The sequence below is a fragment of the Erythranthe guttata genome, chromosome 4 (genome assembly GCF_056151865.1).
Source record: "Erythranthe guttata isolate IM_541 chromosome 4, IM_541, whole genome shotgun sequence".
NCBI lineage: Eukaryota > Viridiplantae > Streptophyta > Magnoliopsida > Lamiales > Phrymaceae > Erythranthe > Erythranthe guttata.
In genome coordinates, this window is record NC_142536.1 from 4,935,832 (window position 1) to 4,963,529 (window position 27,698).

General features: G+C 34.7%; 4 protein-coding genes across 5 annotated transcripts; 2 read left to right on the plus strand and 2 right to left on the minus strand.

The window, feature by feature from the left end:
- Positions 1 to 96: 96 nt before the first annotated feature.
- Positions 97 to 4,256, plus strand: LOC105948587 (hexokinase-1). The gene is made up of 9 exons (XM_012974313.2): positions 97 to 740; positions 1,579 to 1,729; positions 1,826 to 2,008; positions 2,128 to 2,202; positions 2,303 to 2,458; positions 2,564 to 2,662; positions 2,753 to 2,883; positions 3,013 to 3,094; positions 3,674 to 4,256. Exons 1-9 carry the CDS (start codon positions 469 to 471, stop codon positions 4,019 to 4,021), a joined length of 1,497 nt encoding a protein of 498 aa, XP_012829767.1. The 5' UTR covers positions 97 to 468; the 3' UTR covers positions 4,022 to 4,256.
- Positions 4,257 to 4,596: 340 nt separating this feature from the next.
- On the minus strand, positions 4,597 to 7,124 carry LOC105951514 (auxin-responsive protein IAA26). The gene is made up of 6 exons (XM_012975287.2): positions 6,787 to 7,124; positions 6,272 to 6,658; positions 5,647 to 5,921; positions 5,392 to 5,509; positions 4,943 to 5,007; positions 4,597 to 4,846 (listed from the first exon to the last, which is right to left on the minus strand). The coding sequence occupies exons 2-6, from the start codon at positions 6,610 to 6,612 to the stop codon at positions 4,809 to 4,811; spliced, it is 837 nt and encodes a 278-aa protein (XP_012830741.2). The 5' UTR covers positions 6,613 to 6,658; positions 6,787 to 7,124; the 3' UTR covers positions 4,597 to 4,808.
- Positions 7,125 to 16,668: 9,544 nt separating this feature from the next.
- LOC105969044 (Rhodanese/Cell cycle control phosphatase superfamily protein) lies at positions 16,669 to 21,357 on the plus strand. 2 transcript variants are annotated; one of them, XM_088816615.1, is made up of 13 exons: positions 16,669 to 17,201; positions 17,330 to 18,061; positions 18,556 to 18,656; positions 18,796 to 18,910; positions 19,339 to 19,416; positions 19,545 to 19,637; positions 19,736 to 19,819; positions 19,932 to 20,030; positions 20,123 to 20,185; positions 20,312 to 20,342; positions 20,456 to 20,502; positions 20,650 to 20,708; positions 20,841 to 21,357. In XM_088816615.1, the coding sequence occupies exons 1-13, from the start codon at positions 17,151 to 17,153 to the stop codon at positions 21,046 to 21,048; spliced, it is 1,761 nt and encodes a 586-aa protein (XP_088672741.1). In that variant the 5' UTR covers positions 16,669 to 17,150; the 3' UTR covers positions 21,049 to 21,357. The 2 variants fall into 2 exon arrangements, with proteins under 2 accessions (XP_088672741.1, XP_012852419.2); XM_012996965.2 differs by having other exon boundaries at positions 16,710 to 17,198.
- Positions 21,358 to 21,924: 567 nt separating this feature from the next.
- Positions 21,925 to 27,698, minus strand: LOC105955804 (protein PAF1 homolog). The gene is made up of 11 exons (XM_088816614.1): positions 25,962 to 27,698; positions 24,675 to 24,743; positions 24,248 to 24,355; positions 23,906 to 24,163; positions 23,678 to 23,797; positions 23,369 to 23,474; positions 22,987 to 23,073; positions 22,803 to 22,871; positions 22,636 to 22,707; positions 22,377 to 22,526; positions 21,925 to 22,262 (listed from the first exon to the last, which is right to left on the minus strand). The coding sequence occupies exons 1-11, from the start codon at positions 26,873 to 26,875 to the stop codon at positions 22,143 to 22,145; spliced, it is 2,073 nt and encodes a 690-aa protein (XP_088672740.1). The 5' UTR covers positions 26,876 to 27,698; the 3' UTR covers positions 21,925 to 22,142.

Sequence of the window (27,698 nt, forward strand, 5' to 3'; positions counted from 1 at the left end):
ATTGTAATTTAATCTTAAATATAAGTAATATCGATAATATTTAGAGAAAAAAACAAGATAAAAACGAATACTTGGTGAATAAAATACCCAAAAATAGGGAGGGAAAGGAAAAAAATTACCGGAATTCAATCTACATTTCCAAAGTAAACAAAAAATCCACATAATCTTTCCATTTTTATTTTTAATTTATCCATACATATTTTTATGTATATATGTATGTATATCTGTATATATATCTTTATCTTGGCTGAGTCTTAATTTTCATCCGAGATTAATTTTGATCCCGTGTTTTTCGTTGCCCCCTTCATTAGACTCTCTCTCTCCAACCTTTATTTTATTTTTTAATAATTTATTTTTTCCGATCCATTAATTGATCCACAAATCCACATCACAAACACTAGAATTAGAGTGGTGAAGGATTCGATCTTTGATTTTTGTTGTTGTCAGTAATAAAAGAAGAAGAGGAAAATGGGGAAGGTGGCGGTTGCGGCGGCGGTGATCGGGACCGCTGCGGTGGTTGGAGTGGCGGCGGTGGTTGTGCGGCAGCGGATGAAGAGCTCCGGGAGGTGGGCACGGGCGGTGGCAATTGTGAAGGAATTTGAGGAGAAGTGCGGTACCCCCGAGGCGAAGCTGGTTCAGATTGCGGACGCCATGACTGTGGAAATGCATGCTGGATTGGCATCTGAGGGCGGTAGCAAGCTCAAGATGCTTATCAGCTATGTCGACAATCTCCCCACTGGGTAAATCTCTCTCTCTCTCTCTCTCCATTATTTTTTTCTGGATTTCCGAATGTATTATATGAATTGTGTTTGGTTATGTATGTCGATTTGAAGTGAATTTTTTTGCAAGTGATGGACTCTTACTGTGGATTTAGTGATGAAGATTTGGGTTGTCCCTCTTTCTTTTGTGATGTAAAATTGGATACTTTTGTGTGATTTTTTCTGATTAGGCAAATTGAAATATCAGTCGACGGGCTTAGATACGAAAAATAATTTATGGACGAGACGAATATAGTAATATGCAAGTTTGATTTGTGCTATATACTGTTGGAATAGTGTTTTTTGTGTGTGTGTTCTATAGTGTTCATTTAATTGTGAAATTTGGTGATATGCAATTATAACTGGGTGGAGTTGCTTTTGAGAAAAAGCTGGTCTCCGATTGAATTCAAATGTCGACAATTTCCTAGTTCATTGTATTTCATTCTAATCAGGTAACTCGGGGTATGCTTTAAAGGTGGATTAACTTATCCTAACTAAATATTGAATGATAATAGTCCAGTTGAACGAGTACTTTCTTTCAATTTCACGCTGGTCTTATTTAGTCTCGGGTTTCTAGGTAATGGCAGAGTATTTCATGTCTTTTAAGAACGGATGGATGATTTTTGAAATTAGCTTATTGTGTAAGAGTATGTACCATTCTGCATTTTTATTCCGATCAGCATTTTTTTTCGACATCCATTCTTTCAATGTATAGAATGGATGAAAAGTTTGTGTTCTTGAGCTCGTTTTTTCCGCCTTATTCGTTCTAGCTTATAAAATTTTCTATGTATTTACTTTTCACAATTGTGTGTAATCTCAGTGAAGAAGAAGGGGTCTTTTATGCTCTTGATCTTGGTGGCACAAACTTCCGTGTTTTACGAGTCCAATTAGGAGGCAAAGAAGGCGGTATTGTTCATCAAGAATTCGCCGAGGCTTCAATACCCCCTGCGTTGATGTGCGGGACTTCAGATGTAAGTAAATTAATTTTTATTTATCCACTATTTTTTTTTTCCATTATCCCGAGATTCACTGACGTCTCATGACCAAAACTTAATTCGTTTTTGCAGGCACTTTTTGATTATATTGCGGAAAAACTTGCGAATTTTGTTGCTGAAGAAGAACAAATATTTCATCAGCCTCCTGGGAAACAGAGGGAATTGGGTTTCACTTTCTCTTTCCCTGTAATGCAAACTTCGATAAATTCTGGCACTCTTATGAGGTGGACAAAGGGCTTCTCTATTGACGACACGGTACATTTTGTTTTCTTTATTTCATTAATTTATTAGTTAAAGTGCAATGACTTTTGTCATGGTTTCACCTAATTCCCATCTTCCATTCTTGATTTTCATTTAATTACTACTGTTTATAGGTTGGCCAAGATGTGGTAGTTGAACTAACGAAAGCCTTGAAAAGAAAAGGAGTCGAAATGCGTGTGGCAGCTTTAGTAAGTTTATTTTGGTTTCCGTTGAAGTGTTTATACAACGAACTTCTACTCTTTAGTAGAATATTAGTTTAACACTTTCTTTTTTAAATGTTTATGCCAGGTCAACGATACAATCGGAACATTAGCAGGAGGAAGATACACACACAACGATGTCTCTATTGCTGTGATATTAGGCACTGGAACTAATGCTGCATATGTAGAACGTGCACAAGCCATTCCAAAATGGCACGGCCCTTTGCCTAAATCTGGAGAAATGGTTAGCGAATTCTTTAATCTTTAATAACCATTTTCAAGAATTTGATTTCGGGAAAGAAAAAGAAAAAGATTTGATTGAAGGCTTTAATATTTTCTTACATTTCAGGTTATAAATATGGAGTGGGGTAACTTCAGGTCGTCTCACCTTCCAATAACCGACTATGACCATGCATTGGATGTAGAAAGTCTGAATCCTGGAGAACAGGTACAATAAACGATTTTTTACGTATTTTTTCCCCTTTTTTTCAGTTTTTATTCAATCCAGATTAATAATTAATATAAATTTTGTATACAGATATTTGAGAAGTTAACTTCTGGCATGTACTTGGGTGAAATCGTACGAAGAGTTTTACTTAGGATGGCTGAAGAAGCTTTCTTCTTCGGCGATGAAGTTCCACCTAAACTTAAAATTCCATTCATTTTGAGGTACTCAATAACAAAAACCAGTATATTTTATTATCAATTTCGTTTTTTTTAAGACGATGATTCGATCTATTTTTCTGCTTATATAGTAATAGAGATGATGAAATTTGTACGAAATTGATGAATATGCAGGACTCCTGAAATGTCGGCTATGCATCAAGATACATCTTCTGATCTGAGAGTAGTCGATGAAAAACTGAAGAATATTTTGGAGGTAAAAGCTTACGTTTTCTTGCTTAGTTTTCTATAGTGGTGGAAATTGGAATATAATATCCGAATTCCGCCGATTCCAATTCAAATATTTCCAATTTTGGAACAATATTTGTCATTCTGATTCTGAAGGTTCCGATTTCCAATTTTTCCGGTTCTGAAAGTTCCGAAAACTCTGATTTTTTCCCTGAAAATTACTTATAATATCAATATTATTATGTACTGTTACTGGTGAAAAATAATTTGGAAATTTCGAATTCCGTTGATTCCGATTTGAAATATTTCTGATTCTGGAACAAGTTTTTCCATTCCAATTTCCAAAATTCCGATTTATTATTTTTCTGAATTTTTGGAATGGAATTTAGAATTAGTTTTTCACTGAAAAAAGAAATGAATTTTTTTCCGAAAGTGCTAATCCTGGCCCGATTTGTCCGATTTCCACCCTGAATTTTGTCCCAAAGTATTTTCACATGTTTTTAACGGTGTACTTCAAATTCATAGATCTTTCTTTATTTGAGTTATTGCGGTGAATTTGAGCCGCTTTATACGGATCCGTTTGAAATTCTCTTCTCCTATACCTCAGATATCCAACACCTCCCTGAAAAAGAGGCGAGTAGTGGTGGAGCTCTGCAACATTGCCGCCACCCGTGGGGCCCGCCTAGCAGCTGCCGGCATCTTCGGCGTGTTGAAGAAAACGGGGCGGGATATTCCCAAGGAAGGGGGCGAAAAGACCGTTATAGCCATGGACGGGGGTCTATACGAGCACTACACAGAATACAGAAAGTGCTTAGAAAATACAGTGGGCGAGCTAATCGGGGATGAAAGTTCGTCGGCCATTACTTTCGAGCACTCGAACGACGGGTCGGGAATTGGGGCGGCCCTGCTTGCCGCCTCTCACTCGCTCTACCTTGATGACACGTCATCATCATGAATTGAGAAGTGAGAACACTTAATATTTCAGTGCTTTTGTTTTTTGAATCTCCTCTTGGATATTTATTTGGCTGGATAGGGTACGTGATTAGATGTATCTTGAAGGGCCTTGATGCAATTTCAGTAACTTATGACGATGACGACGGTTTCTTATGATGTTTGAACTTCGAGTTTTTATCGGGAAAACGAACAATACCAATAATGAAATTACATAATAAAATTGTATTTTTGGCCAAGGATGTATGCATGTATGTGTGATTGTGTGTCGGTTTTACGGTGATATGATTCGATTTTCTCTCGTATCTTTTGCTTGCAGCTAGTTAGTTTTACGAGACGAAAGAAAAGGTGAAAAGAACAAACGGAACCTACATCGCATTGAAGGATTATGCAGATATTGCACCTCTCGTATTGTTTACAATTTACCGCACAAGAGTGAAATTTACCGATGTACACTGGGTTCGACATTAGCCGAAAAGGCAAAAAACAAAATACATATAAATATAAAATCCCCACAGTTACAACAATGTATTGCAAATCTTTGCAATAATGGTGCCACATAATCATTTCAAATCAAGATTCAAGAAAAAAAAAACATTAGATATATACACAAAATTCACCTTAATTTGAAAACAACATAGCAAATATTCATTAGTCAATCTCCCCAAATCCCAATTACAAGTAGGGAGTTGATTCAAAATACAATAAAACCCTTTTCATTTTTGTCTTTAAGTAGACAACAAAAATAACACAAGTTGTAATAACACAAGTTGTCGTCGCTTCTACTTAGGTTAAGCATCGAATGACAGCTTCCCCTGTTTACTTCCACCTGCAAACAACAATTATCCAAATTGACATCACTTAATAATTAATATTAAAGTTAACGAAACCAAAAAATTCCATGTTATCGGAAGCAAGAACTCACGAGACAACGTAGGTAACTCAGAGCTTTTCAAGACTCGTAGCCTCTTAACCGTCGAGACGAACATGCTGCAAGAATTACGACATATTTCACAAGTATAAGTCGTCGTATTATTTTGCTAATGATCTACTAATTTTTAAAATACGGAAATAATTGGTAATGAGCAATTATCACATGATTTTCGCAGGTCATTACAGCACAAAGACAGCATCATATTCTAAAGATTTAAATCACTAGTGCAAGTGGCAAACATTCAACTAATTAATAAGCCAAGAAGGCCCCTAATACTAAATTAGCAAGTTGTAATTTTTATATTTCAAATGTTTCTGCAAAATCAAGAATATAAATATATATAAGGAACATAAAATGTAATAGAACAAAAGATGTAAGAGATCGGATCCACGTAGAAAAAATAATAAATAAATTAAAAAAAAAAAAAAAAAGCTTCTTACTGCCAAGGAACATCCCCCACAAGCATTCTGTCTCCTTCATTATCTTCATACACAAGAGTATATTCCCTATTATTCCCATTCAACAAACCTCCGATTTCTTTCGTAGAGTCACTTTGAGCTACAACAATCATCGATAAACGAAAAAAAAAACAAGAAAATCAGTATACTCATAATATTGTGCACCAAAAAGAAATACGACAAAACACGTAATAAAAACCGGAAATAAGTTGTAAGAATTTCGATATAATCTTAAACCTGCAAGAAGTCCTCTGAAGAGTTCATCGACACCATACGAAAGCTTCTCATAACTGTCATACGATCCAAGATCCACTTTTCGACCAATGGGAATACCGTCCATGTTGATCTTCACAAACGGAGTTTTCGGGGAGTTCTCGACGGGTTTTTTGGCGGGAAATTTGTCGGGTCCCACATTCGTCGAATCGGTGGCTAGTTTGGAAGAATTTCCACTTGCAAGATTCTTTCGAAACGATCGAATTGGAGGCCATCCCACCACTGGAGCAGGAGCAGTTCTGCATTTTGGTTTAGGACAATTGTTTTAAAAAAATAATAATACTCATAGTTAGTAGGCAATTAACACTAATTAATAATTATGGGTTTAAATTTAAAGAGTGGATATTGTTTAACATACACATATAAATTCCAAAGCATGCATAAATTACCAAATTACCCCAAGTTTCATATGCACAGCAGACAATAAAAGAATGAAAGGCAGACATATATGCATCATGAATTCATGATGGACCACAACATGTAATAAATTAATAAATGTTGAGTAAAAAAACAGGAAATACACTCTGTCCCAAAAAGAGGGAGAAAAAAGAATATTAATTATTTAAAAAAAAAAAAAAAGGTTAGGTACCTTTTCTGAGCACTGCTTGCAGGAGGAGGAGCAGCTGCTGAAAATCCCTTATTCTTATCTGAGTTATCTGCTGCAGCAGCAGCTACTCTATTACCACATGGCTGTGACGGTTCCTTCATCACAGTCATATGAAGAAACCCACTACCACCCTTTGCTGCTGCATTTTCTTGGTGCCATGGAGATGATATCAAGACTGGATTTTTATGACATGGGCTGTTGATATTATTGTTGTCTGTGACGGTGGTCCAGTCACCGCCTGGTGGGCCTAGCCCCAGCCTCAGCTCAAGCTTCTCCGATTCTTCTGTAACCCAACCCTTCTCCTTTCTTGAGTACCCCTCCATTTTTTTTTTTTGTATTTTCAAGAAAATAAATATGATGATGCTGTTGCTGTAATAAGAAGCAAAATATGTATCAAGAAATTATTTTTAATTATTATTATTATTATTTTTTTTTTTTTGCTGCAAATTAAGATTAAGGTTTGTATATATAGAGCAAACAACAATTAAAGATCTCACCTTTATATCAAGAAAATATGAACTCTTTGATGGGATTTGCTACACACACACAAACTCACACAGTGCACCTCTCAAGACTGCAACTTTGTGAGATAAACAAATACAAAGCAAAAACCCTCTAAAAAATAAACCAATTAATTATATGAGAGAGAGAGAGAGAGAGAAGTTGTGGATTAATGTTTGGTTTTTATGGGTTTATATTATGGGGGTTTGCCCTTTGTTTCTTCATCCCTCTTTCCTATCTTTTCTCTCTCTCTCTCTCTAATAAGTGGACACACACATAAAAACAATCTTTTTCTCTGTCCTATTATTATTTGTTTAATTAAATCCTGTGAGCTACTGTCAAGCTGAAAATACATAAATGCTTTTATTGCAAGAAAATAGATAAAACTAATCGTATAAAACCAGAAAGATTCTTTACACCCAAAGTACACCAAACAAGTAAAAGATTATTACAATAAAATGTCAAATTACAAAAAATCCCTCTTCTTTTGGTAATTATCATTACCTCTCAGCTATGAATTTTCGTACACGTTTATTCTTGCGGTGTCAAATTTAGTAGAATCTTTTAGATTATATAGAATATTCTCCAGTTTGTACCCATTTTACCGCATTCGAGCTCTATATTTTGAAACAAGATGATCAAAAGATGAGTCTTTTGACTTGTAAATATCAGATTGTGGTGCATCATGAACTGCATTTTTGCATAAAACGAGTACAAATTAGAAAACATTCCACGGAATCTAGAAGATTCTGTTGAATTTGACACTATAAGTATGGACGTGTAAGAAAATTCATAATTATGTGATTGTAATAACCTAAACATTGAGGGATTTTTTCGTATTTTACCTAATATGAGGTGGTGTCTGTGATTTACCCTACAATAAAATGGAAGCAATATAATAATCAAATGAAATTGTGACACATATATACATAAATTAGATGGGGTATCAAGAATTTTGCATACTGCCCCAAAAAGCAATTCCCCCTAATACTTACTTAATTCTAAAGCCCCTTTAAACTCAATCAAGTAAATATTAAAGAAAAGAAAAACCTTTATCTCATCTAAACTCAAGATCATTAGTAAACCCTAATCTTGATTAACATACTTTTGCACTATAATTATAGGCTATGCATAAGACCATCAATATATAGTATATATCTATGTGTGTTATGGTAAAATGTAAATAAAAATAAAAATATAATATTCATTTTTAATCGATGATGCAAAGTGATTATGCAACATTAATCGAAGTTGTTTTATTAATGTGATTAAATAAGCATTAAATTAAAATGAGTTGACATTATGAGTAATCTACAAATTGAAGTCCAATTAGTGTACGTTTTATTGTCTCCTTAAAGTCAATCAACTTGACTTGCAACTTGTACCTTAAACTCTTCCTAATTAATACATTCTTTACCAACTTATATTTGCTTTCGAAATTTAATAATCTACTTTAAGATATCAAGCCACATAGTTAATTTTATCATGTAAAATTTGAATTTCCTATTGGAAACTAACCTTGAATGTAAATCAATCTCTATCTCTCTCTCTCTACACACGCACACACTGTGGTTAGAACAAAATCACAGCAACATGTATCTATTTCTCGTACAATATTATGCAAACCTAGTATGGAGGATGTCACAATACTCATTCTCGACTTTTCGTACAATATTCTGCAAACTAAGTGTGGAGAATGTCACGATAGTTAAGTCAAAGATATAAATTTTTTTAATGTTTTGACCAAAAATATGCTTGTTCTTGTATCTCCATCTCAATCAACTATTAGTTCATCCTCATACTTTTCAAATTTTATCAAGTTTTAGGATACCTAGCTAGAATTTATTGATTTTTACTATGTTGCCAAATTTAATTGTTTTGTTTTGTAAGATGGTTACATTGATGACAATTTCTATATATCTAAGAAGAGAGTATAACTAAGTAGAATTTTGCAAAGTAAATTTTGGGTTTCCATGAAATCAGCGGTGCAAATCGAACTAATCGAATCATAATTAATATTTCATAAAAAACACATTTTTTTTGGGTAGAAAACTAGTTACAGTCTATTCTAAAAAAACATAAGAAATCCAAATTTTGGAAATTGGAATAAATTTTTCTTAATTCGTAAACTAAAATTTTCAAATCGGAATTGGTGGGATTCAGAAAGTTCATTCCAATGGTGAAAACGTAGTACCAACAAAAAGAGCAACGTAGGAGGTAGCTAAAGTCGTGTTGTTCCATGATGCGACTTTAGTCTTGATGGACGTGAAATAGTATTATGGGAAATTAGACATACCGCACTATATTAAATGTTAAATCGCTAGTTCCATCACATGATACAATATTTTGGGTGCTACAAACATTATAAACTCAAATAGTAAGAAATAAATATAATTTTAACATTTGATTACATTTTTTTAATTACATGTTAGATCAAACATCAAGCCTCTAATGAAGTTAGTAATCATATATTTATTGAATCAAAACCCGAACCGATGTATAGTTGAATCCAAATGGGCGGCCGGATTCCGTTCACATTTTTTTTTCGCATATTCTGTTTTAAAATATTTGTAAAATCAATATTTGCTTCAGCTTCTTTTAAAATAAGCTGGTTTAAGCTACTTTTCAAAAACACATTTAGACCCGAGTTTTCTGCAAACACCGTCAACTTTTAGAAACATACACTCAGCACTCAGTTAACTAACAATCGCTAATTTATGGTTTTGAATAAGCTTTTGCAAACACCAACTTATCACAACTTTAGCCCTCAGCCCTCAATTCAATCATTGCTTCAATTCATATTAATAATGCATGTCAATTTCATTTATTATCAAAAAAAAAAAAAAAAAAAAAGTAAAAACACCTAAGTGGGTTGATAGGCATGATAAAATAGACTCAATATATCCCATCTTGGACCCATTTAACCCTACTAAAAGTGACCTTCCCATATAGTCATTTAATCATAATATATGCCCTACTAAATTAAACTTTGTCTTTCCATGTCAAAATCTATATCTATATATTCTCGTAATTATGAATTGGGTTTTTAACAATGTTATTAGAACCGGACCGGACCGGCCGGTCCGACCGGTTCGACCGCGACCCGCCGGAAAACCGGTCCGGTCTAACCCCCAAACCCACATAAACTCAAAACCGGGGTCAACTACCAGAAACCCGGTTTGACCGGATGGAACCCGGGACCCGGCGAACCGGCCGCCGACCCGGGTTCGATTCCTAAACGCTGCGTTTTATATATATATATTTTTTTTTTTAATATTTTATCAAAACGACGTCGTTTTGATTATTAGGTTTAAAAAAATAAAAAAAAAATTGAATTAAACAATACGTTAAACATGAACAGACTTGTTTGACAAGTCTGTACCTATTCTGCCTTTCCCGCACCCAGCCGCCGCCCAATCCTCCAGCCGTCAGCCACCGCCGCAAACCACCAGCCACCGCCGGCCGCCGCAAACCACCAGCCATCGCCGGCCGCCGCCAGCCACCGCTGCCCCCACAACCTGCCGGTACCCTCTTTCGTGTAGATGAATCGTGCAATTTTTAAATTCTTTTGTTTAATCATGTGATAATAATTTTGTTTAGATTTCAATTCTTTAAACAAATTTTGCTTAGATGTGAATTTAAAATTTATGTTCAATAAATATTCTTGGATGTTTGTGACTATGTTCTTTTTAAGTAAATTGACTAGTTTATATGTTTTAGTTTTATATTTTAAATTTTAATTATGTGATGAGGATGATTTTGATGAGATACATTATTATTATGGGTAGTTTTTTGGATTGAAGTGAAGTTTTGTATATGTTGTTTAATGTTTTAAATTTTTATTTGGATGTAATTATGTGTATATAAAATTAAAAAATAAATAGAATAAATAAAAAAGTAAAAAACCCGGGTTGACCCCGGTTGAACCGGTCCAACCATGACCCGAATGCCTCGCCGGTTTAATGTCCGGTCCGGTTCTGATAACATTGGTTTTTAAAATAACTTGAATCTTCTGCTTGAATATAATGCTTCATTTTGTATTTTATTTTATTTTATTTCATTATATATATAAAATTAAACGTGTGGTACGCACGCGTAAGTGCGTGTTTTTCATGGCAATGAAATTTTGCAAGTTGGTTAATGGGGAGGAAGGAACATTGAAGAATGTATTTATTCCACGTTTTTTTCTTCCGTCCAATATATATATATATATATATATATATATATATATATATATATATATATCCCAATAAAGTGCATCTTCGCACAAAAGAAAACGAGTTATGGCCCCTATTTATTGAAGTAAAATTTAATTAATTACAAGAAAAGATATGTTATCTGATCATATGTAAACGGAAACTTTAACTTTTTAAATTTCCGTGTTTCGGACAAATTTTGTGTCTGATACTTGAGGACACATTTCGAACACCGTATAGGTCGTGTTGCAAATGAAGACGCACATGTCGAACAACGCATAGGTCATGTTGCAAATTTCAAAAAAGTTAGAAAGATGTTTGAATAGCAAATTTTCAAATATTTATATGATTTATCGCGTTACATATTAGCTACGGATTCTACCTCGTCCTCGCTAAAAAATAGCGACGCGGTGTTTATCGATGGCGTTAGCAACGGACCTAATATATCACTAAATCCTCTTTAGCGGCATTAGTTTCGCAATTTAGAGACGAATATGTCTATGGCTAAATGGCATTTTTCTAGTAGTGGTTGATTGTAAAATTTAGTGTAAATAGCACTTATCCCCTGTGGTTTGAATTTTGTGCCCCCATTACCGCCTTGTATTTTAATATAATTAAGCACATAACATTCTTGTACTTTAAAAAAATTTCTCTTACTAATGAATATAATTATTTATCAAATGAAATTCCAGAAGGGGGTGATGTGCTTATATTAAAAGTACAAGGGGCCATGTGTACAAAATTTAAACTATAGGGAGTTATGTGCTTATATTGAAAGTATAATGTGGTCATGTGCACAAAGCACAAACCACATGGAAGTTAAGTGCTATTTACTATTTACCCTAAGTTTTATTTTGAATACATTTCTATGATATTTACAAATATATCCCTATATTTTTAATATTTACACTTTTCCCTGTATCCGTTTTTTTCATTTCCCCATATCGGTTTTTAGGTGTCCGTGCTACATAGGTTATCTCCTATCACTAACTTATTCAATGGGTACGTAGGACCCTCTGTTTATATTATAAAATGCTCAATGTTCACTTTTGTGTGTGCGAGAGAGATGATCAACCAAAACCAATAATTTAATTCCCTAATTAAATTATCAAGTGTTATAACTTAGAAATAATAATTTTATTAATGAATATTGATGCACAATGTTGATAAGAACATCATATGTATTCTTTTTGTTCCTTGAAAAAAAGAAAAAGAAAATGCAAGCTATAATATTGTGATATGATGATTATTCACAAGTAGAGAGAGAATATCAATATATAGTTACACACCGGCCATATGATCATATAGAATATTGTATCTATATGTTTATATTGTGATGTGATAATTAAGCTTTACTAGTACAACAAATTAAAATATTTTGCATTAGGGATATAATTATTGTGACAATAATTGAAAAAAAAATCATTAAGTGTTACATGAAGTAATTTCTTTTTATTGTCACTATAATTCATTTCGAACTTGAGTTATGTGAAAATATCAAAATATTACTAAGAAAAATAAAATAATAAATAAGTAAAAGGCAAAGAATTGATTCAAATATAAAGATGGGAATTGGGAATGGCTTTTATTGGGTCCCAATATTTTATTTGAAAAACGTGGTGGATTTAATCTAGACATGACATTTATGAGTTATTTATTTATTTAGTGGATTTATAGATTATATCGCATATATTATTTCTCTAACTAGTTGAGAATAATTCACTTTCCATTTTACTCAATTGTTGAGTTCATGATATTACTATTATATTTTTTTGAGTAAAAAGCAGTTTACCCCCTAAACTAAGGGCCGTTTTGCACTTTACCCTCCAAACAAATTTTTTTTGCACGTTTTTACCTAAACTACGTTTTTTGTTGCACGGTGCCCCCTAAACTCAATTTTCCGGCAATTTTGAACGGAATGTTAAATAATGTGCGTTTCACGTGAGATTTATGGGGGTAAATTCGTCAATCCACTTAACTGCTATATATTAAATATAAATAAATCATTAAAAAAACAAAAAAAGGCCAAGACCATCATCATCTCCTCTCTTCTTCTGCCCTTCTTTTATTTTTCTGAACAAATTTTATCCAATGTTCATTAATGGAGATAACGTGTATACATACTAAATCCCAAATCAAAAACCAAATCAAAAAATTGAATATGGAATTTGGCCCCTTCTCCCCCCCCCCCCCCCCCTCTCTCTCTCTCTCTCCACCATCACCCCATTTTCAAATTCCTCGACCAATCCTCCCCCTTCATCACAGTCCTTCAATTTCTGCCCGGTTTTAAAAAATTTGCAACCAAACTAAAAAAAATGGCGATCAAAAAATCAAACAAGCTTTCCCATGCAGCGGTGTTGAACCAAATCATGAAGAGATGTTCTAACTTGGACAAATCGACATTTGTTTATGGGTTTTCTGTGAGTTTTCTTCAAGTAATGAGAAAACCCACATCAATAATCTACCTTTTTGTTGGTTTTGTTTAATTTCAATATTTGATACGAAATTTTTGGGTCTCTCTCCAGATCTAATCCGATAAGTTTGATCTGATTCTTCGTAACACACTTGAAAGGATGAGGAGTGGTGGTCGTCGGAAATTTTTTGGAATTTTTTTAAATTATTGTTTGAGATTTTTTTTTGTGCAGACATGGTTGGATTTTGGGAAGGAAGGTGGGTGATGGTTTCTGTGGGTTTTGGGGAAGGAGGTGGGTGATGACGTGATGTGGTCTGATGGATGATAGCATCTTTTCCTTTATTTCCTTTTTTTATTTTATATTTTTTTTTGCTTTTTTTTGTTGTCTTTTTTTCCCTTTTTTTTTAATATTTATTTGTATTTAATATTAAAGATGTAAGTGAAGGGACGAATTTACCCCTCAAAATCTCACGTGCAAAGCACATGTTTTAACATTCCGGTCAAAATTGCCGGAAAATTGAGTTTAGGGGGCACCGTGCAACGCATTAACGAGTTCAGGTAAAAACGTGCAATTTTTTTTTGTTTGGGGGGTAAAGTGCAAATCGGCCCTTAATTTAGGGGGTAAACTGCTTTTTACTCTATTTTTTTAACATTTAATCAAAAACTCAATTTTATTCTAAAAAGTTACTTTATTTAATTGCAAGTACTATATATATATATATATATATATATATATATATATATATATATATATATATATATATATATATATATATATATATATTTCTCTTTAAAAAAAGTGCAAATTCCCTACATTTCTACCAATTATGACTAGAAGTTAGTTGGATGGACCTTATTCTGTAATTATTTGAATGTCAACTACTTTTTTTTTTTGCGGCTAGTGCCCTTTATTGGGGACACTTCTTTCTTTTGTTTTGATTTTACATACATTTATATATATAAATATTTATAAATTAATACAGTTAAGATTAATATATTTTTATTAATTAAATGAAATATTGGGGTTAAATTATTGAAGTAATAATTTAACATATTATCACCGAACCAAGACCGAAGAAATTACATTTAAACAAAATTATTAATTTATCGAGATTTTGGTATAATATATTATATAAATATATGAAATGGAGCCCTCTTTACTTTCTAAGCTTCTTCCGCGAATATGATGGCTTAGTTTAATTTATCTTAGACGACAACATTTTGCCAGAGAGACTTAGTGGCTAAAAGCGTGGTTATAATGATTACAAACACGCTTTTACTTTACTTTGAGTTTTCTTTTCTAATCTTTTTTTTTTTCCTCTTTTCAAAATGTAGTTTTTGTTATGCACTTCTCTCTCTGCACCACCAAATATCATTCTTTGCTTCACTTATTTAACTTCCATTATTGTTTGAATAACTATGCCACGCTCCCCTTTATCGCGGACATCATTGAGCTCGAAATTAAATCGATTTTTTTTTTGTCGAATTTGATCCATAAAAGTAAGTAACACCTTTTTTTGATTCTTTTATTTAAACTGATATGTTGCTACACAATTTTAACTTAAAAAATAATTCGACTTTGTTGGGTACCTATTTGATTTATACAAAAAAAACAAACATAACTACATGAAGATAAGAATCGAACAAAGACACTTAAAATCTAAGCTAGTATCACCAGATTGGTTCCAACACATATGACCGTTTTTCCAGGTAGGCTAAGTCTCCTTTTGTCCAAGTTCACGTCCATAATCCACTTTAGCGGCAGCTCCAAAAGGGTATCAGGCACAAAGCCCAAACTCAAAACCCTAGGTCTATCCTTTCATTCTGTGAGTTGACTCATAAGTACTCAACCAAAAATCAACTCACTCAAACACTCACAAAGACCTTTTCTCACTGAGTTACCCTCACTCACACCGCATTTGAGAAAGAAAAGGAGAAGAAGAAGAATGAACAATGTCTTATCCCTATCGCTCGTGACGTATATTGCTCTATAACACAAGAAACAACACAACGGACAAAGACAACAAAGCTGCCTTCTCATTAATGCTCTTCATGTACATCGATGAACATTGAAGAAAGTCGCCGGAAAACAACGTGAAAAAAGGTTTATAAAGCAAGAGATGAATGGCCAAGATCGGACTCTTTAACTTAAACGGTCAAAATCAGTGAAGCTACTTAAACGGGAATTAAGTTAGCTACTGGCCCGATTCCAAGGTTTGGGCTGCTTAATTATTAGTTTACTGGGCCCTATTCACACATAGGAATACATATTGGGCCACAAACACTAACATACTTTTGGAAAAATGCATCTAAATCTGTGGATTTGGGCCTTAGAAAATACATGTTTCTAAATACTTAATAGAATCTAGTGGGCTAATCTCGTGAACCCAATTCAAACATGATTCATTGTTCTTTTTCTTTTTTTCCTTTCTTTTTATTGGTAAAAGAGACTTGATTTAGTTAGACGGTAATACGGGAAAATGGAGAAACGGACACGGGAAATCGGGGGAAACTTGTAAATATTAAAAGTATGGGGGTAATTTATAAATATGCTATATAAATGTATATAAGTTTTTATTTGCATATTTACATATTTTGATACAAATATATTCAAAATAAATATTATTATCAACTATCAATTTTGGAATTGATCATTAAATTTAGTGTAAATAATCAGGGAAACAAAAGAAAATTATTTGAAAATATTGTATTCACTTCAAACATGTTTCTAATCTTTTAGAAATTGCAAAATAATCCATTTCTCGAATGTCGGTCACAAAATATGTTCGAAATGCGAACATTAAAAAGTTAAAATATCCGGGCTACATGTCTTAGAATTATTACACACCACCGTATTGGAATTGGAGTAAATTATGTACTCCCTCCTTCTCTTAATATTTGTCACTTTTGCCATTTTTTCATATTTCAAATTATTTGTCATTTTACTATTCCAATGAATAATTGATTGCAATTTTTTCAGTTTTGCCCTTTCTCACTCATAATTAATTGAAATACAATTATTTAAAAATTAATTAATGGCATGGGCAGTTTAGTGATTTATTATACTTTTTGCAACTATCTATATATATTTATTAAGTTTCTTAATATGTGTGCAACTAACAAAAGTGACAACTATTGAGTGAGTATAATATACACATTTATATGACAAAATATATAATTCGGTTAAATAAATGGGGCATGCTAAATCCCCCATTAAAATTTGATAAAATTGGTGTGGGATTTAGCATATCAGTAAAGAAATATACAACAAAAACAAGAAAATTAAAAAAAAAAAAAAAAAAAAAAAAGAACAGAATCCAAAGTGGGACCCAGAAGAGAAAAACGAGAGGCAGTTGATATCCAAGAAGATGAAGCTATTAGCTACCATCTCCAAACAAACCACACATTTCTTCACACTTCTCTAACGTTTGATTTTACATGTCAATTACATACGATAATACCCTCGAAAAATCCCAGAAAATAAACCATATTATGAATTCCTCCGCCAATTAAAAAAAAAAAATATACATATATAAGAAAACCCATTTCAAGATTCTGTGCGTTGCGTCGAATTATCGTCAAACCCATTTCAACATTCTTGACCGGGATTCAATCTTTGTTAATGGGTCGTTCTATTCTAGCTTAGTTTAAGTCAAAGCTCGCAGCTTTTTCTGTATTTCTTTGTCTGAAAATGTGGGTTTGAAGAAATACAACAAAGGTTTTGATTGGATTGAGGTTTCGTAATTTCACAATGTTGCCCGTTTCTTCAGCAAGCACCAGCTGCTCCTGCCATTCACAGGTGGTTAATTTTCGTTATTTTCAGTTTTTAAATTTTTATTGTCTATTAGGGTTTTTTGATTCAGTGAGATATCGAAAATCGATTGTCGAAAATTTTCGTGTTTTCGTAAACATCAATTACTAATTCTGCAGGTTCCTATCCATGGAGGGTTGAAATCTTTATCCTCGTATTGGAAATCGTTCGATTCGAACTGCAACAATGTGGGAAAATCGTCGAAAAAATTCTTGAATTTTACGAAGAAACGGCCCGTCAAATGTCTGTACTCCTCTAGCAATTTTGGGGCGACCGATATTATTTTTGTGGAGGGCGGCCCCACTAAGACGGGTGTGGACGATTTAATAAGCAACGGTTTACCGGCCGATACCCCTCTAGCAATAGATCCGTTAGACATTGATTTGAATTCAATATCCGGTGAAGAGAAGAATCTATTCGATATTTCCGACGAAATAAACAGCTCTATTGTTGACACGATTAACGGAGGCGAAGATGTCTTGAAAAAATCGTTCGATACAATCACCTCGTCCTTGAAGGCAGCTCTTTCGAAAAATGCAAGCGAAGTTGATAAAATCGTAAATGAGATTACATCACTTGTAAGTAAATCTCGAGAATCGGCGGGTAGTAAGTTGACCGGATTTTCGGGTGAGTTAAAGGAAGGGTCGGGTAAAGTAGGGTTTGTTGCACTTGATGTATTGAGACGAGCGATTGTATTATTCGAGAATTTTTTAATTGTGGGGGCGAAAAATATCGGAAATGCTTATGGTTCTGGTAAGGAAATTCTCCCTCGAGAATTTCAAGATTCTCTTGGTTCATTTGAAGGACGTTTCGGAGATGTATTGAGGCCTGTCGGGACAGCTTTTCAACAGGTATATTCGACTTTTTTTTTTAATTTCTTATAATGATAAAATGGTTTGTTAAAAGTTTTAATTTTTAGTACTTAAAATGTGATAATTAGATAGTTAAATGTTTTAACTTTAGAAAAGACTTTCTACTTCTTGAATTATCTATCCCTTTGAAATAGAAATAACATGTCTATTTTGCAAGGAGAGTTTATTGCATTTGGGACTCCTCTGTTATATCAAATTGTTAAAAATGTCCCCATGTTACAAATATTAGACAAAAAACACCCCTACAATGCAACTTTTATAACAAACTACCCCGTACACTCACCATTTAGGGGGTTGTGTGTGCCAAACAAAATGCATTGATAGAGGGTTTTTGCTAGTATGTATAACACGGGGAGTTTTTTTATCTATTTGATATAACACGAGGGTGCTAAATGCAATAAACTCGTCTTTCAGGTTTTATAATTGTGAGAGAGAATTGTTATTTACTCTAATGCCACATTGTGATGTAAAAGGTCTACATTGTTCTGGTCGGATTCGAAGAAAGTCTCGGATTGGACCCTAACGACCCGCTTATTCCGTTTGTCCTTTTCGTTGGAGTGTCAGCCACTTTGTGGTATGAACTTTCTTGTTTTTCTTTTAAATATTTATTCATCCTTTTGGTTTTATGTTGCTAACGGGATTTAGACAAAAATTCTTGTCTTTATCTCCGTATTTTTTAAATGGAAATTACATTTGTGATCAGATATGTGCAGGGGTTCTTATAGGGTGTTGAAATACAGTGGATATGCCGGAGATTTATCTCCACAGTCAACTATGGAGCTCTTACGAGGAAACGAGAGTGTCGTACTTATCGATATTCGGCCTGAGGCAAGATACTGTAAATTTTTCTAGCCTTTACTTTGGAAATTTACGAGAGTTTTATTGCATTTAGTATACCCCTGTGTTATATCGAATTACTAAAATAGTCCCCGTGTTATTAATATTAGCAACCAAATCCCCCCCCCCCCCCCCCCCCCCCCCCCCCCCCCCCAACCCCAACCTCTAAATGGTGATGTTTAGGGTGTTTTGTTGCTAATATTAATAATACGAGGACTTTTTTTAACAATTAGATTAAACACAGTGGTGTGCACGAATGCAATGAACCCAAATTTACGAAGATGAATTCATGATAGTTCTTTTAAGATTTTTTTTTCTTTAATTACGAGTTTATTCTACTAATTTCATTTCTTGCAAGTTTAAAGTTACTTAATTTTTTCCTGACTATTTATTTCTGGTGCATCGTTATGTGTGCGAAGAATCTTAGGGGTAAAGATGGTATTCCCGATCTCCGGAGGAGTGCACGGTCTCGATATGCCAGTGTAACACTGCCTGAGGTTTGGCAATCTTTTAACCAAAAGACATTTGTGTACTTTTAGCTCCAAATCTGAAAACTTCGATTTACGAAAAAAAAAAAAAAAAAAATGTTAGTTGAGATTTATTTATGGTTAAAATGAAATTATAGGTTGACGGCTCCGTGAAGAAGCTACTGAAGGGAGGAAGAGACATCGAGGACTCGTTGCTTGCTACCGTTATTCGCGACCTTAAAATTGTTAAAGTACGAAACGTATTCCCTTTTTTTTAATATACTTTCTCGATATTAAATATTGGATGATTAAAAAAAAGTGATGCATGAAATGAATTTGATATTTATAGGACAGGTCCAAGGTTTTAGTTATGGATGCCGACGGAACTCGTTCCAAGGGAGTCGCCAGATCACTGAGGAAACTCGGAACTAAGGCAAGTAGTTATTACTCGACACAAACTAATAACATCTTTTCTTTTTTTTCGTTTTTTTTTTTTTTTTTTTTTTTTGTTTTTCTCGTAAAATATTTTTGTTACCATAAGACAGAGACCATATCAAGTCGAAGGCGGTTTTCGATCTTGGTTGAAAGAAGGAATGCGTGTTAAAGAGCTAAAACCGGAGACAACGCTTACGATTCTCAACGAGGTAAATTTTTTTCGATTTTTTTTTCCCGCTCTTTTCTTTTTCTTGAAAATTTACTTTGTCGTAATTTTATAAAATAATACGGGGTTTTGTAGGAAGCTGAAGCAATCTTGGAGGAAATCAAACCAACCCCACTAAAAGTTGTTGGATTTGGAGTGGTAAGCCTCTTCTCTCGTATATTATTCGTGATTCGATTTATTTTTTATTTTTTTGTATACTCCGTTTCTTTTAATAAGTTTCGGTATAGGTTGAATTTTACTAATATGAATTTGTTTATGGTACAGGGTGTTCTTGCAGCAGCTTATTCTCTATTAGGTAACATACGACAAAGTTCGCTACGGAAGGCGGGCCCCCACATTTTTTATTGTAATATTGACGGTTTTGGAATTTTTAAGACATAAATCGAATATTTTTTTATTCTTGTGCAGATTGGGAAAGGACGTTGCAATTCATCGGTGTTATCGGTCTTGGCCAGGTAATATACGTGTCTTTATAAAATAAGTCGATTTCCTGTTATATATATTTTTAAAATTCAAATTATTTATTCCTCACTTATGTTGTTTGAAGTCCATGAATTTTAGTTCGTTGCTGATTTTGGTGTCTTAATTTGGTGAATTACCAGAATATATTGCGACGAGTCGCTTCTTACCAGGGTGCAGATGATTTCAATCAGGATGTTAGGTACCGTTTTTTTACTTCATTAACAAAAAAAAACATATATTTAATCAAAAGGTATAAATAAATCACCAGATTGCTTATTTACGTGCCCTTTTTCGGATAAATTGACACAAAAATGTCCGTTTTTTTTAATAGGGTATTGCTAGCTCCAGTGAAATTAGGAGGTGAAGCAATTTCGTGGGCAGCGGGAAAATTAGAGACGAATAGGAACGGGCTGCCAACTGCTCCTTCGTCGGTTGATGTTCAAAGTAGGGTATTGCAAGCTGCTGCTAAGCATGAATCTCAACCATCCGATGCTTCTGATCAAACTCAACAAGATGAAGTCAATATTTCCGAGGCGTAGAATGTTGTTTCAAGATTCGCGTTTTTCAGGTTTCTCCTTGTTGAAAAAGTTCGATTGTTTTGTAGCTGGACAATTCTTGTATTGCGAGGCTAAGTTTAAAGTTTAAACATTGACTCCATTCCTAGAAAATTGCCGTGCACATATATATGTGTGTGTGTGTGTGTGTGTGTGTGTGTGTGTGTGTGTGTGTGTGTGTGTGTGTTGAGACAAATAAGGTGTTGTGATTATATGTATGTATGTATGTATGTATGTATGTATGTAGTCAATAATAACATGGAATCTATAAAACATTTTGTTATTACATTTTCATTTAGGAATTGTTTACACCTATTTCTACTGTCTTATTATTTTTCTACATAGATTCGAATCTCCAAACATGTTACTAATTAAAAAAAAATAATAATAATAACTCCGACGCCAGTACTGCCGGTTAAATTGATTGATCTGATCGAAAAAGGGGTGTAAATCTAATACATTGGATCGAAATCAACAAATTCGGAGTTCGTTTAATTTTTTGAGAAGTGAAAACCAATTCCAATCCGATCGATCCAGAAGAAAAAAAGAATCAGAAAAATTAAAACTTGAAATTTCAACAATTGAAATGAAAAAACTTGATCCAATAAAAGAAAGATCCGATTGTAAAATGCGAAATTTCGCTTTTTCATCGACATATATTGTAAAATGCATAACAACATTTGAGGGAAAACATTTGAAATGGTTTAAAAAAATTAAAATCATATATAAAAAGATCAGCAACCTGTATATATAAATTCCAATCCAAAATAATCGGAAAATTTGGGAAAATTAACACTAATTTTATATGAAAATTGAAAAGCAAAAGCAAAAGCAAAACAGATAAGATAGTCACACAGATCATACAAAAATGTAGTCTTTTTTTCTATGATAATTAAAAGAACTGTAGTTCAATTTATATTTAAAAAAAAAAAAGGAAAAAAAAAAAGCATCTATGTAGTTTCTGGTTGGGAAGAAAAAAAGAAAAAAAGAAAAAAGAAATGCAGAATGAAAATCACAAATATGTAGTCTTTGCATTTCTCTGATTGTTCTTACTCTAAAACTAAACCAGCAGGAGCAAACTATTCTGACATGTCATCCTCCTCGGCCCCACTGAAGTTATCCACATCTGTGTCCGGAACATTCCTACGCAACCTTCCGCCTCTTGGATTTACGTTACTAACCTTCGGCGCTACAAAATCCTGATTAAAGCATAATACAAGAATTAGACTGTGCGTGGATCTTTTTTTACGCTTCATTTACTTACACACACCAACGTGGGTGTGTGTGTGGAGAATAATATAATTTTACGTTACCTCGTCCTCCTCGTCTCTCAATTCCACGACAGACACATTGGTTCGTCTCCTCACTGTAACTGATCTAGGCACAGGAAATTGTTCCACTTCGTCGCCCGATTTTCCATCTCTTGCTCTCTTTTTCCTTAGTATCAGCTTTGTTGGAAGAGGCTGTATAATGATAATATAGAATAGATTTGTTATTATGGATTTAAAATCATTTCATCCGAATACAAACCTTAAAAAAACTTTCGAGGGTAGTTTCGGAAAATGGACTTACCAAGTACTTGGCTTTAGATTCTTCGAATGAGACAAGGTATGTAGTAGGATCATCCACGTTGTCACTCCGCATCTGTGGAAAAGTCAGTAACCGGAAATTAATCGAGACTCAAATGCAATAAATAAATTAAATAAATAAAACACAAGGTTGGATAAAAGAAAACATACATCCCAGTTGTACTCGCGGACCCAAGAATACGAGACATCTTCGTTTTCATCATATATATCCTTCTCTATCTGCCACCGTAACCAAGAAAATATATAATTTAAAAAAAAAAAAAAAAAAACCATAACCAAGAACAGATGACTCGATATTCTTGAGCATAAAGCAATTAAATCGAGTGAATGCTACCTCATCAACCGATGGAACCATGTAAGCCAAAAATTTATCAGATTTGTTTGGATCAGAGCTAGAGGACCCGTAACTTCTCATAATTGCCTGCAAATTAAAATGGTGAATTAAAATGGGAAGTTCTTGTATCTAAAAACTCCAAAGACTATCTTAAACAAAAATCTTCTACAAGAACGATTAAATCAGCAATTACTAAGATAGTAATTAAATACAGAATCAAAGCTATAAAATCAAAGTACATGGAACGAAGCATGCAAACACAATTGCAAAAATAGTAATCAAGCAGATTTTAGAGTAGATGTACAGACTGGATTATCCAATTGATTCAAGAATACAAGTTTTACTGAAAGACAATATTACATAATATCCAAGTACTACTCACTTTGTGCTCATATTCGTCACGATCTACTGCATTTAATTTTCTGTAGACTTCTGAATCAGCAGTTGGAGCATTATCAAAATTCGCAACCACAATCTGGTCATCGAACCTGGAAAAAAAAGTACGATCACCAAAATATTATATTCAACTTCAGCACAGATTATAGACAACTATATTCTGATATGCATTTCTGTTCGCTCCTAAAATCAACATACGTCGCCAATCCAAAACAAAAATTAAAAAATCCCATATGCAATCGAGAAAAGCTTAACTTAATTAAGTATATAAAGATGCAATAAAGAGAGACTATACCTGTCAAAATCAGGAAATAGAGGGAGAACTCTTTTCGGTTCTAGTTGGCGATTAACTGCATGAACAGGTTTTGATTTGCTCGCTTCAAACGAAGCAGTAATATCCTGAATTTTCCTTTCCCTGATAACAAGTAACAAAAACTCCATTAAAATAACATGCACAAAAATGACTCGAACTGCAAACTCTTCTGTTACGAACAGCAAACAAAAAAAAAATAAGATAACTAACCTGCTATTGAGTTTCTCCAAAAGATTTCGACCACGAGATTCTCGCAATTCCTTGGCTTGTTTCTCAGTCAGAGAGTGCTTAGCTGAATCCATACTGAGAGGAGAAATGTACTGAGTTTTGACAAGCCAAGAAACACCTTTGTCTGTGGGCCTCTCTTTCGCTTTTATGCCGTCAGTCTTGATCGGGGTTATAGGATCATCATCACGTAAAAGCTCCTCGTCTTCTGGATCGAGGGGTATCCTTTCACCCTTGGGAGGACTGGTCAACAAAAATAAAATAAATCAGAAGAACACACCACAAGATAAAGTACAAAAGAGAATGAGGTGTCAAGAGAAATTTTACTTGTAGACACTCAGATCAAGAAGGTCCAGCGGTATTCCTAGATCCGGTTCAACGTACAGCTGTGGTTTCCAGTTTTTCTCCAGCGATGTAATTTGATATTTGCAGTATCTGCAGAGGCTCAAACCATTATTTGAGAGAACAAAAAAATCCCCAAGTACAGATGCTGCATCATTTCGTAACGGGTATATTGGACTAGTACACAAATCCGTTGTGGTTTACCACAAACACTGTAAACCACACCATGTTAATGGAATATTCCATTCCATCTCAAATATGATTTCATCAATTACTAACAGCATTGTGTGCTTAGAAGCTAGATGAAGAGATGGGGCATCCACAAATCAATTTGATCAAAATAAAAACAAAAAGAATTACCACTACATAAGAACATATGACAAAAAAGTTCAACAAGTACAAGGGTCCATACCGATCTGGGTCTCTTTTCATAACCAAAAGCTTCGCCTTTGCAGATGGATCGGGAAGTTCATTTCGGAACCTACAAACAGGGTAAAATTACTAGTTATTAAAAATAAAGAGAGAGGACAAGCCAACTACAGTCTTTTATTTGAAAAAATAAAAACTACAAATTCATTCATGAAATCAACATCATCAGTTAAAGTTGCATTCCTAGAGATAGAGAAAAAGCATTGAAGTAAGTGAATCGCGGCATTTCCGAAACGCCAAATAACTGAAAAAATTGAAGGGATTTGACCAAATTCACACATCAGTACTGACGAATTGATAACAGATCTAGGGCATATGAGCAAATTTAAAATGAGATCTGAAAATATTCTTCCATGCCTAAATTTAAAATCGTGAAATGAACATTCCATCTTCGACTTCCTCAAATCTTAGGGCTTCCTTCCTTATACAGCACGATTGATAACACCGATACGAATTAAAATCCACCGATTTTTCTTAAGAATTCTATATCACGATCCAACAGTTAATTAGCCTGATAGAAATCAAACCATACAGAACTGAACTAATATATTAACTCATTGTCTGAAAACTGCACACACAACAAAAAAGGGGGAAAAAAGGGGAAGATCGTTAACAACAAGGATGCCTGACCGAGGAGCATTAAAAAAGGAGATACAAATGGAAGAGGAAATTTGTGACAGACAGCGCTGCAAGGTGGGGAATTCAGAAATTTTAAAGAGATTTGGGGTTATATTGAGGGGAAAAAAAGGGCCCACAACTTGCGTAAAATGGACGCTTGATGTGAGAGAGGAATATCATTAAAGAAGGGCAACTTTCGGTTTTCATAAAATGGCAAAGGGTGCATAAATTTTGGACCCTAAATTGAACTAAAGCTCAATGTCTAGGCCCATTGATTTGAATTAAGCTCAGTCACTTACAAGAGTAGTAGTATTAATCTGTATAACCAAGAATCAACACGTATTACATGTTTCATTTCCATTACGTCAGCACATACCAAAATGCAAACCACCTAGTCACGTTCCTTTAAAGCATATGTATATTAGAAATAAAATGTTATAATCGCTGATTGCCAATATAACATAGCGGATGCCATAAATGCAATAAAGGCATACAATTCACTCCGTGAACTACCAAATTCAGTCTAACAATATCTACACGTGTAACAAAAACAATTCGGACTTAATGATCTGTACATACATGCAACACATATTACTGAAATCTATAAAGAAACCACATTGGATTAACACAATACAGCTCAGAATATACTCACTTCAACTTGCAGAGGAATGTAGTTGGCTTCTTCAGCCGGTTTTCGATCCGATCGCCACTTAGTAATGGAGTACTCCTTCTGTCGCCCATGTGGGAACCGCTAATCGACCCGTGGGGCGGCTTGGATCCCGAAGCTAGCATTTGGGTTTTCTGCAGAACTTTATTTTGAGACTCCCTCAAATGCTGCTTCTGCTTCTCCTCTTGCTTCTGCTTTTCGTACTCCCTCTTTTTCCTCAACCGCCTCTCCTCCTCTGTTTCGACTCTAGCTGAAGGGCCATGTCCGCTAGGTCTTTTACTGCTCGATGGCAATGGAGGTTTGTGGTCCTTTTTAAATGAAGGACCGGGATTCTGTTGCCTGACCTCCCTGCTCACACCTGAGGGGGGTGCACCGGAAGGCGGGGGTGGAGGTGATGATGGCTGCGATGGTGGTGGTGGAGGAGGAGGAGATGAAGGAGGTGGCGGAGGTGGTGGAGGTTGATTGAACTGAGAAAACTGAGATGATGGGTAGTACATAGGGGGGGCTGGGGCGGGCTGTGGGGGCGGAGGGGGAGGAGGGTAAGAAGAAGATTCTGGCGGTGGAGGAGGGGGCTGATATGGAAATGGCTGGGTTTGAGGTGGTGGTGGCGGCGGTGGAAGCTGGTTTCTGGCCGGGGCGTTGAAGTGCTGCTGTTGTGATGAAAGGTGGTAATTGGAGCTAGGGTTTGTCTGGGAATAGCTCTGATTGTAGCTCGAGCCCTCGGCGCTGGTGTAGGGGCCACCCCAATTCTGCGAATACTGATTGCCGCCACGTGATGGCGGCGGTGGCGGTGGTACTGGAGGCTGCAAAGGATTTTGATTAGGCGGAGGTGGCGGCGGCGGCTGAGCAAATGCTGCCTGCGGCGGCGGCGGCGGATGAAATGGTCTGTACGAAGCCATGGCGGATTTTGTTGTTCTTTTTTTGCGTACAAGAGGGTAAATCAGATCGAATTCAAGTTAAACCCCCAAAAATCACTTAATTTTTCAAACTTTTATGATTAGGGCGGATTTACTTAGACATGCAAGAACAAAAAAAAACCCTTGGGGATCGAAAAAGGGGGATATCAAATTCAAAATCACCACCGGATAAAGTTTTTCCGGTGATGGATTCGAGAAACAAAATCGCTCACAGGTAAACAAAAAACTGGAATTGAACCTTCCAATCAGTCTTTGAAGCAGAGAATTAAAGAGAAATCAATTAAAAAAAAACCCTAGAAAGGATCAGCCATAAAATTGAAATTGTGCGTTCTAGCTGCGGTGGCTTCGAGATTTCACAAATTCAACAAAGAGATCCAAACTTCAATTGAAAACCCTAATTTAATTTCAAGAGAACCAATCAGTTTAAATGAAAAAAGCAAGAATTGAAGTGTATCACTTCACATATGAAAAACATGCATGTATATGTGTGTATTCCTATCTGTAATTTGGTGGTGAACAGTAAAATCTAGCAGATTTATATGCAGGGTGGGGTGGGGTAGGGGGTGGGGGGTGGGGGGGTGGGTGGGGGTGGTAGGATTATTACGCAATCGGAGAGCGTGATAAAAAGGGTCAATTTTAGTAAAAGCCGAAAAAGGGAAGACAAAAGAATTATACTTGACCATGTCGGAAAATACTAGGATTTGGGTATGAGTTATGTACAAAATATTTTTTAGGCAATTTTACCTTTTAAGGAATCATAATTTTGTGAACTATCATATGAAAAAAAAAAATTATTTGTTCCTAT

Coding starts and splice junctions, on each gene's coding strand:
- LOC105969044 (XM_088816615.1), top strand. CDS start 17,151: ATGTTGCCCGTTTCTTCAGCAAGCACCAGCTGCTCCTGCCATTCACAG. Junction 18,657..18,795: donor GGAGTGTCAGCCACTTTGTG/GTATGAACTTTC, acceptor AGATATGTGCAG/GGGTTCTTATAGGGTGTTGA. Junction 20,031..20,122: donor CGCTTACGATTCTCAACGAG/GTAAATTTTTTT, acceptor GGGGTTTTGTAG/GAAGCTGAAGCAATCTTGGA.
- LOC105948587 (XM_012974313.2), top strand. CDS start 469: ATGGGGAAGGTGGCGGTTGCGGCGGCGGTGATCGGGACCGCTGCGGTG. Junction 741..1,578: donor GTCGACAATCTCCCCACTGG/GTAAATCTCTCT, acceptor GTGTAATCTCAG/TGAAGAAGAAGGGGTCTTTT. Junction 2,009..2,127: donor GCTTCTCTATTGACGACACG/GTACATTTTGTT, acceptor TACTGTTTATAG/GTTGGCCAAGATGTGGTAGT.
- LOC105955804 (XM_088816614.1), bottom strand. CDS start 26,875: ATGGCTTCGTACAGACCATTTCATCCGCCGCCGCCGCCGCAGGCAGCA. Junction 24,164..24,247: donor CTTGATCTGAGTGTCTACAA/GTAAAATTTCTC, acceptor TTTGTTGACCAG/TCCTCCCAAGGGTGAAAGGA. Junction 22,263..22,376: donor TGAGAGACGAGGAGGACGAG/GTAACGTAAAAT, acceptor TGCTTTAATCAG/GATTTTGTAGCGCCGAAGGT.
- LOC105951514 (XM_012975287.2), bottom strand. CDS start 6,612: ATGGAGGGGTACTCAAGAAAGGAGAAGGGTTGGGTTACAGAAGAATCG. Junction 5,008..5,391: donor GTGGGGGATGTTCCTTGGCA/GTAAGAAGCTTT, acceptor TAATTCTTGCAG/CATGTTCGTCTCGACGGTTA. Junction 4,847..4,942: donor TGAGTTACCTACGTTGTCTC/GTGAGTTCTTGC, acceptor TGTTGTTTGCAG/GTGGAAGTAAACAGGGGAAG.